Genomic DNA, 10000 nt, shown 5'->3' with positions numbered 1-10000 from the left:
TATGGGGGTATTGGATGAACATGGTGTCATAGCAAAGGACAGACAGTAGTGTGTGTGTGTGTGTGTGTGTGTGTTCAGTGCTGTTTTGATGTTTTTTGTAGGGTGCTTTGGGAGCAGATGGGAACGCAGGGGCCCCAGGCATTGTTGGTCCAAGGGTACGTGTGAGCTTCGCATAAACACAGTTTAATCCAGTAAACCTGCATCTTCGAAATTAACACACATTGTGTTTGTTTGTTTTTTGTTTGTTTGTTTTTGTGTGTGTGTGTGTGTGTGTGTGTGTGTGTGTGTGTGTGTGTGTGTGTGTGTGTGTGTGTGTGTGTGTGTGTGTGTCTAAAGGGAGAGCCAGGGCTGGAAGCAGAGCCAGGTCCGGCAGGACCTGATGGTCCTAAGGTCTGTATTCCATTATACTCTAATACACAGGCTGGATCAGTCACTGGTTTGTGGCCATTAGTAGAAGCTAACAACTGTTCAAGGTTCTGCTGGCTCTTTTTTTCCTTTAGAATATTAGTCAAAATCACTAATGTTCAATGACACTTGAAACAGCCTCTGTTAGATTCCACAATGATATAAGTTATTGATAACAGTATAATCAGAAGACACTACATGCCATGCCCCCTGTCACACCCCTGTTACACCCCCTATCACGCCCCCTGTCATGTCATCTGGTGGTCTCCATTGGTCTGCCTCACATGTGAAGTTTTTAACCGTTTCTCCACAGCGGTATTTTGCCTTTTGGTGCTGTTTTTTTTTACATTTTTCCAGTGAGCAAATCGTGTCAAATTGCCCTTGTTAATTTTTGACTTTCTGCATTTGACATTTAACCCAAAAAACCCAAAAAACCCATACATTTTTCTGGCAATGCAGACTACAGTGAATGCTAATCCAATGTAAAGACCAGTGTAATACAGATAATCAAACCTCTATCAAAAGACCTCATGCATAACAAAACCGCAGTACACCCTCTAATTGTGCTGGGGTTTTCAAACTGTGGACCTGTCACAGGGGTGTCAGATAATGAGATCTTTAGATTAAAGACTCAACACACGTGAAAGTATTTAAACAGCAGTGAAAATGCTCTGCTGGTGATCATAAGCAATTCATTATTTGTCCATTAGAGGGTGCTGAATGGTATTGATTATCGTTATCTGACTACACAGGCTACCCTTCAAGCTACATCCTGTTCACACGCAATCTTAGAAATGGACCAGTGGCCAGCAAAGTATAAGCGTAGGGATAATGATGAAGATCATTTTTCCCCTCTTTTGTAAGTGAAGTAAAATCCATTGATTTGCACTTATGTATAACATAAACAACATTACTAATTTACTTGGGCTCGTCAGTAAAGCATTTCATCTTTTTTCCTTCGATTTTCCATACATCGTCTCTCTTAGTGAGATGATAGTTATCTTCTTGGTCTTTGTCTGCTACGTTCTACAACCCCCCCCCCCGCACATACAGGATTAAAATCAAAACATGTTGGTGGTTATTCTTTCTAGCTTAGCTGTCTGAATCTCTAATAATTCATCCCAAAAATGGTTTATAGTGAAATGCATGATTTAGTGTCCCTGAGACTGAAAATACAACACTTCGCATCTGGGTCACTAGGTGGCACTATGACAGAAAAACAGGTAATTTTGCTAAATTAATATCTCAATGAACAGAGGTGGTGCAACATTGATTTTAATGTCCTTTAAACATATGTGCAGAGTTTATTCATCTGCTGGAAGTTAGAATTCAATAGAAATTTGGAAACATAGTTTTAAGATATTAGAAACATGCGCAGGGTATGGTAATCATAGTCACACACGTTCCAGCCTGTGAGTTACGACTCTCAGAAGGTCAGTGGGGAAGATTGGTTTTGCCAGAGAGAGCAATTAGTTTCTAGACAGGTTGTAAAACCTTACTTTGTTTAGTCACTCTGTTCGTTGTGAAACTCGAGGGTCCCACTGACAGTCCTAGGTGAGATAAGGCCACTTAAGGGAATGTGGCTGATAAAAGGGGAAAACCTGATAGCAAAGTCTCCCCTACACCTTGGTATTGCTCGCCACTTGCTAGCTAACATTAGTTCGCTTGAAACATGGCTAGCTAAATAACTTGCGCAAGCACGCTATAATAATCGCGGTTAATCAGTCATTCGTTCAAAATGCTTCGTCTGATTTGGTCCACTAGGCAGTCCAACAAAAAAGCAGGGAAAGAGAGGACTAAGTACAAGTTTTTCCATTGCACTTACTATCCTGTTGCTTTTTATTACGTGTCTTCTTCCGTGTTGTTACGGAGTTGTATCGTGTTCCCTGAATAGAAGACAATGGTAAGTTGTTGGGTGATGGCAGAATGTTTGAATGTTGCGACCACAGCCTGCCTGCGCACCCCAGCATCCAAATGCTTATGGGACTGCTTAAAAGGATCACTGAACCAATTAAGATTTACTGTGCGAGAAAAGGTTGTAAGTTAAATGTTGGGTTTATGGATGTATTTGCAGCAGCCGTTTGTGTGTGTGTGTGTGTGTGTGTGTGTGTGTGTGTGTGTGTGTGTGTGTGTGTGTTGAACAGGGGGAGAAGGGGGACGTGGGTCCGGAGGGTGAATCTGGCATGAGGGGTGATCCCGGGATCAAGGGCAAAGAGGGTCCGCCAGGAGATCATGGGCTTACCGGTGTCAGAGTGAGTTCATGCACGCACATGTGCACACACACACACACACACACACACACACACACACACACACACACACACACACACACACTCTTTCCTTCCTTCCATCATGTTTGTGTGTATGTGTGTGTGTATCTCATCCCTACTCAGGGTCCTGAAGGAAAGACAGGGAAGCTTGGTGAAAGAGGAAAGCCAGGCCCAAAGGTCAGTGTCTCAGTAGCCCAAAGGTCAGTGTCTCAGTGACCCGAATGTCAGTGTCTCAGGGACCCAAAGGTCAGTGTCTCAGCTGGATCTCTTAAAGACTCACTTGAACATAGCATTTCTCCTTAACGCAGGGTATTGGATTAGCATCCGCTGCCTCTAAAATCACAATCCCATGCATTACGATAATTAGCATTGTCCAAAGCTAGTACTGTACAACTCAGTTAGTACTCTCGGTCTAGGGGATTAATATGCATTATGACCTCAGTCTGAGTTTGACTTACTAGTTTCATTCCTCCTTATTGGCCTGGCCTTAACCTACTGGTGGCTTTTTCCCCGCAGGGGGCAAAAGGCAACATGGGGCACCTGGGTGAGACAGGCCCGATGGGCAAGATCGGACCGATCGGAACCACAGGGCCTAAGGGGTCGAGAGGAACTGTCGGACCTGCGGTAAGGAGATAGGAGTGGAGTGGGACTACTACAAATGAAAAAAACCCATTGGTTTTCTCTTATTTATCTGTCTGTCTCTCTCTCGGTCAGGGTGCTCCTGGACGGATGGGACAGCAGGGAGATCCAGGCATAGCAGGGTATGAGGTGAGGAACACACACACTTGTATTCATTTACCATGGAAATAGCAATACACTTTTTTGGGCAAGAAAAACTCAAGTTTCATCTGTCTCTTTCTATCTGTGTCTGTGTGTGTGTGTCTCTCTCTCTCTCTCTCTCTCTCTCTCCCTCTCTCTCTCCAGGGTCACCAAGGTCCACAGGGTCCTATAGGGCCTCCGGGACCAAAGGGTGAAAAGGTAAAATAATAGTTTGAGTGACCAGTTATTTATAAATTCTGACCATTATCACCAGTCAGACTGGGGAAGCATCGTATGCGTCTCGTGTGATATGACTTTGTGACAGTACAGGCAGGTGTGTGTACAGGCATTATTATCATTACACTTACACACAGTACAGCTGGCATACAGTGAATGCTGTTGTTGTTATTGTTTAGGGTGAACAGGGGGATGATGGGAAACTTGAGGGTCTTCCTGGTCCTACTGGACTCAGAGTGAGTCTGTTAATCTCTTACTCTCTCTCTCTTTCCACACTATGTTCACTTCTTCTTAAAGTCCCGTGGATAATCTGTGAATATTCCTCTCACAAGCATGTCAGTTCAGTTTCAGTGTTATTTGTGAGGCCCCTTTCACAATAGCTATTGAACATAATCTCGATGCAACCTAAAAAGAAATGAGTTTGGCAATATTCACTAATGAGGAGCATATCGTTCGTGTGTGTGTGTGTGTGTGTGTGTGTGTGTGTGTGTGTGTGTGTGTGTGTGTGTGTGTGTAGGGTCGAGTTGGAGACAGGGGAAACCGAGGGGAGCCAGGAGATCCAGGATACCCAGTAAGTTCACTCACACAGTGCAGATACCCAGAAAGTTCACTCACACAGTGCAGATACGCAGTAGGTTCACTCACACAGTGCAGATACGCAGTAGGTTCACTCACACAGTGCAGATACGCAGTATAAAAGGTGCTGAGGTGCTGCTGGCTTTCTGATGTGAGACTGCTGGTTCAGTGAGAAGCAGAATGGAGGATCATGGATGCAGTTGGCAGGAGAAACTGACCAGTGCCTGTGTAACTGTGCTTAATGTACTTCACTCTTCAGTATAAACAAGCTTTTTTAAAAACTCTTTATTGCTCATCTGGTTTTTGAGGTGTTTATGGTCACATAATAATAAAAACATCTTGGACGTAACGTATAAACCATAAGATGAACCAACATTTTCATATAAGTAGAGATTTGTTTAAACTTCTAATCTTTACAAAATGTAATGTACATTCTGACTCTCTCACATATAAAAATATGGATCCCAGTGGAACATGTGAATGAATGAATAAATTAATTAATACTGAATGAGTTAATGAATAAATAAACAATATTTATCTTATTTGAAAAATGTGCCTATGTTGATTTGTTGATCACTGACAAATCTTTGTTGCCCAGGGTCACATGGGAGTGGATGGTCTTAGAGGCAAGCCTGGAGCCCCTGGATTACTTGTGAGTGTCAACATATTCTTAGCTCAGTACACTTTGTGGATGCATTGTACACTGGTATGAAACAATACATCAAAGCAACAAAAGGTACCATGGCACCTTGAAAATAAAAGCATTTGTAAAGCAGTACCTTTGAATCCAATTCCCACAGCTCTCAAAGGAAAGATGCTATTATCAAAAAAAGACGGCAACACTCTGCATATTCTATTTTTTCCTCTACTTAACCCAATACAGCAAAGCATGTGTTAACTCCCCTAATGACAAACACAAGCTGCTGGTCCAAGATTACAAATCTGAATTGTTACACTCAGTGGTGATTAAGTCAACGTTTATACACCCGATTCTAGAAAATGCTGATTACATTGTGCAGTTTATTTCCAGTAAGGTAAACAAATGAGCTCAGCAAATCAGACTTCTTCGGCTGAGAGCCAGAAGCCTCCCATTGTAGGTAAACTCTCCAATCAGAATTAAGATGCAAATTCTGGAATTACATTTGTATCTTATAAAAAGCCCCTAAAAAGTCCAGAGGAAGACTAAATAAATTTGCCTCCTTACGTATTGATATCAAGGCTAACTGGTTCAAAGTGACCATCAGGTAATATTGTTGTAGTTGAACATGATTAGTTATGATCGCGTCCATGTTCGTGTTCTTAGATCTTCATTTGCGATCAAGGCTAGCTAAAACGGGCAGTGCTTTTAGTTTTTTGATCGGGCTGATGTGATTTGGTACAAACATAATGTTACTCTCTGTGTGATTAGGAAATAGTCTCGATAAGTATTCGATCAACCCTCCACCCTTCTGACTTTTTGAAGTTTGCAAGTGCTACAATGCATATTTGACAGGCACTCTTATAAAGAAGAAATTGCAATTTCAGGCACATTACTGAGGGAGGCAAATGTTGTGTTAGGGGTTTTGCACATGGATTCATTGTTATAGCATAGAGCACTTACCAGAAGGGGTTTGAACCCCAGTCTCCCACTGAGGGAGCAGTGTTATTACACACTATACACCTATATAACACCAACACCTATACCATACCTACTTTATACTTTATCTTCCAGTTCTGAACAGGAGGGAACAATAATGTCTAATGTCATTGGATAATTTAACAGATGTGGTTAATTTGCTCAGTGGCATAGTAAATCTGTTTGAATCTACAAATGCATATAAAGTGTATATGTTATACACTACTAATTAATAGATGCATTTCACTAATATTTCGTTTTCATTCTAAATGTTATGCACTGCACGCATTCTTAATTATTCAATGCATGTATCACACACACACACACACACACACACACACACATACACAGTGCATAATTGATTGAGGAGCGTTAACATTTGATCACATTGTAGGGTCATCCTGGTCCCCGTGGGCAACAAGGTCCCAAAGGATCCAAAGGCGAACAGGTAGGGGCTTGCGGGGTCACTACTTACACATTAACATATTCTTACAGTCTGGAATCCTTAAAGCTAATTAACATAGTCGTACACTCTGGAATCCTTAAATGTAATTAACATATTCTTACACTCTGGAATGCCTAAATGTAATTACCATATTCTTACACCCTGGAATGCATAAATATAATTAACATATGCTTACACTTGAGAGTCCTTCAGTGTAATTGACATATTATTACACTCTGGAATCCTTAAATGTAAATAACATATTAATGCACTCTGGAATCCTTCATTGTAATTAACATATTCTTAGCCTCTGGAATCCTTAAATGCAATTAACATATTCTTACACTCTGGAATCCTTAAATGTAATTAACATATTCTTATCCTCTGGAATCCTTAAATGTAATTTACATATTATTACACTGTGGAATACTTAAATGTAATTTACATATTATTACACTCTGGAATTCTTAAATGTAATTTACATATTCTTACCCTCTGGAATCCTTAAATGTAAATAACATATTAATGCACTCTGGAATCCTTCAATGTAATTAACATATTCTTAGCCTCTGGAATCCTTAAATGTAATTTACATATTCTTACACTCTGGAATCCTTAAATATAATTAACATATTCTTACACTCTGGAATCTTTAAGAGCAGTTAACATATTTTTACAATCTGGAATCTTTTAATGCTATTAACCTATACTTACACTTTATATATAATGTGTAACATTTTTAAATGTTTATGTGAAAAATCAGCACTGCATAGTACTCAAAAAAGGAGTTTGTGTATATGTGTTGAAGAGAGTTTTTAATGAATGTGGCTGATATTCCGATGTTCTCTCTCTGTCTGTCTCTCTCTTCACTTCCTTAAAGGGGCAACAAGGAAAACAGGGTAAACAAGGAGATCATGGACGTAGAGGAGCACCAGTAAGAATCCACAGTGACTCCCTGTCTCTCAGTCCCACTCTCTTCTCTCCTCTAGCTCTATTGGGATAGACGTGTAAAATGCTGTGATTCATGGGTTCTATGGAAACACACACTGTCAGCTACCGTAATGCCAACTCTGCTGTCTTTTTGTCAGGGCGTTGTTGGATTGCCTGGCCCAAGAGGAGTAGTTGGTCGGGAGGGGCAGGAGGGCATTCCTGGACCAGATGGCTTTCCTGGGAAGGATGGGAGTAAAGGAATATCAGTGAGGTTTTTTGTTTGATTTTTTATCATAAGATTATGGTAAGATTTCGGTTTGTGGTGTTTCCCAAGGTTTTATGTTAGGTCCAGTTTGTTTTTCCATTTTTTCATACATACTGTCTTGGTTGACATTCCCCTTTCTTGATGGTATCATGCATTTTTAGTATGTACCAATTTAAACCTTACACTTCAGGATTAAGGAGCTTTGAACATAGTTTGAGTTATTTTGCTTTACTGATAGTCAGTATACAAACATGATAAAGCTATATTTTGCATATGTTTTAAACGTCTTGCTTTCCCCTTATCTATTCAGGGTGAACAAGGCGATGATGGTGAGCTTGGTCTCTCCGGGAAACCTGGAGCCAGGGGTAAAGTTGGTGTCCAAGGGTTACCAGGCGATCAGGGTTCATTTGGTCCAAAGGTGAGCGAACCGTAAACTCAAAACTCAACATCAAACTGAATATATTAAAGGTCAAGCTTTTCCACCTGGAAACAGCGTAAATAGTGTTCTTCATCTCATTTGCATGACCATTTAATGAATATCTAAATTTCCATCTATACCCAAGCTCAATGTCTGTACTGATAATCAATTAAACAATAATTATCAATCACTCAATGGCAGGGAGAGCAAGGTCTCCCAGGGCAACCGGGCCCTTCAGGGAAGAGAGGCTTTAACGGAGTAACAGGCATGCCAGGAGCGCAGGGAGATCCAGGATCAAAAGGGCAGCTAGTGAGTACCTCCTCCCACCCACACACCCACAGAGCTCTACCCTCCGCCAACGCCACACTCGTCTAAGTTCATCAACAGACTGATCTCTGAAACCTCTGCATCATCCTTCCTCATATCACACATCTCTGCTATTCCTTCCAACATTCGTTTTTATGGAATTTTTTTTCCATAGGTCAAATCCCTTGGGAATTTGAGTTCAGGGAGTTCTCTTTACTGTTAAACACCAGTCTTAGGTTTACTTTAAAGGTTTACTTTTAAACACCAGTCTTAGATAAGACCAAATTCCTGTACTCCATACATCGACAACTGTTCATGGCTTTTATTTTATGCAAAGAAAAAATATTACATTGATATTACATTATCTTTTTGTTGATGGATATCCTAGTTTAATTTTACTACACCAAGTATAGAGTGTGACATGTTATTATATGAATTATTATTTATGTAAAAAAGTCTTATTTCAAAGCTTCAATACAAAGCTCTAAAAGTCTATTTATATGTTCACTGTGATTAATCAGTATTGCTGCTGATTTAGTTTACAGGCATCTGTAGTTTACATGCATCTGTAGGTCCTATATCAGATGATATCAACAAAATAGCCTGGATCGCTTTAGCTGAGTTATATTCTAAGTGTAGTTATTCTACATGTAGTGCTGTCACATTATAGGTGTAGTCATTCTACGTGTAGCGCTGTCACATTATAGGCGTACTCATTCTACATGTAGCGCTGTCACATTATAGGCGTAGTCATTCTACGTGTAGCGCTGTCACATTATAGGCGTAGTCATTCTACATGTGGCGCTGTCACATTATAGGCGTAGTCATTCTACGTGTAGCGCTGTCACATTATAGGCGTAGTCATTCTACGTGTAGCGCTGTCACATTATAGGCGTAGTCATTCTGCGTGTAGCGCTGTCACATTATAGGCGTAGTCATTCTGCGTGTAGCGCTGTCACATAGGCGTCATTCTGCGTGTAGCGCTGTCACATTATAGGCGTAGTCATTCTGCGTGTAGCGCTGTCACATTATAGGCGTAGTCATTCTGCGTGTAGCGCTGTCACATTATAGGCGTAGTCATTCTGCGTGTAGCGCTGTCACATTATAGGCGTAGTCATTCTGCATGTAGCGCTGTCACATTATAGGCGTAGTCATTCTGCGTGTAGCGCTGTCACATTATAGGCGTAGTCATTCTACGTGTGGCGCTGTCACATTATAGGCATAGTCATTCTACGTGTGGCGCTGTCACATAGGCGTAGTCATTCTACGTGTAGCGCTGTCACATTATAGGCGTAGTCATTCTGCGTGTAGCGCTGTCACATTATAGGCGTAGTCATTCTGCGTGTAGCGCTGTCACATTATAGGCGTAGTCATTCTGCGTGTAGCGCTGTCACATTATAGGCGTAGTCATTCTGCGTGTAGCGCTGTCACATTATAGGCGTAGTCATTCTGCGTGTAGCGCTGTCACATTATAGGCGTAGTCATTCTGCGTGTAGCGCTGTCACATTATAGGCGTAGTCATTCTGCGTGTAGCGCTGTCACATTATAGGCGTAGTCATTCTGCGTGTAGCGCTGTCACATTATAGGCGTAGTCATTCTGCGTGTAGCGCTGTCACATTATAGGCGTAGTCATTCTACGTGTAGCGCTGTCACATTATAGGCGTAGTCATTCTACGTGTAGCGCTGTCACATTATAGGCGTAGTCATTCTACGTGTAGCGCTGTCACATTATAGGCGTAGTCATTCTACGTGTAGCGCTGTCACATTATAGGCG

The 10000-nt window shown here is 41.2% G+C and overlaps 1 protein-coding gene across 3 annotated transcripts in view; it reads left to right on the top strand.

The window, feature by feature from the left end:
* Window positions 1–10000, top strand: part of col27a1a (collagen, type XXVII, alpha 1a) — an 81750-nt gene that overhangs the window by 63895 nt on the left and 7855 nt on the right. For all 3 annotated transcript variants that reach the window (XM_081704304.1, XM_081704305.1, XM_035521251.2), the window contains 15 exons: window positions 102–155; window positions 337–390; window positions 2550–2657; window positions 2799–2852; window positions 3192–3299; window positions 3390–3443; window positions 3600–3653; window positions 3851–3907; window positions 4189–4242; window positions 4846–4899; window positions 6257–6310; window positions 7188–7241; window positions 7396–7503; window positions 7813–7920; window positions 8122–8229. In XM_081704304.1, the coding sequence (XP_081560430.1) occupies window positions 102–155; window positions 337–390; window positions 2550–2657; window positions 2799–2852; window positions 3192–3299; window positions 3390–3443; window positions 3600–3653; window positions 3851–3907; window positions 4189–4242; window positions 4846–4899; window positions 6257–6310; window positions 7188–7241; window positions 7396–7503; window positions 7813–7920; window positions 8122–8229 (1083 nt within the window). The remainder of the gene's footprint in view (window positions 1–101; window positions 156–336; window positions 391–2549; window positions 2658–2798; window positions 2853–3191; window positions 3300–3389; window positions 3444–3599; window positions 3654–3850; window positions 3908–4188; window positions 4243–4845; window positions 4900–6256; window positions 6311–7187; window positions 7242–7395; window positions 7504–7812; window positions 7921–8121; window positions 8230–10000) is intronic.

Source organism: Electrophorus electricus, chromosome 21, assembly GCF_041902795.1.
Source record: "Electrophorus electricus isolate QZ-2024a chromosome 21, ASM4190279v1, whole genome shotgun sequence".
NCBI classification, from domain to species: domain Eukaryota; kingdom Metazoa; phylum Chordata; class Actinopteri; order Gymnotiformes; family Gymnotidae; genus Electrophorus; species Electrophorus electricus.
This window is presented reverse-complemented; position numbering and strand designations above follow the sequence as displayed.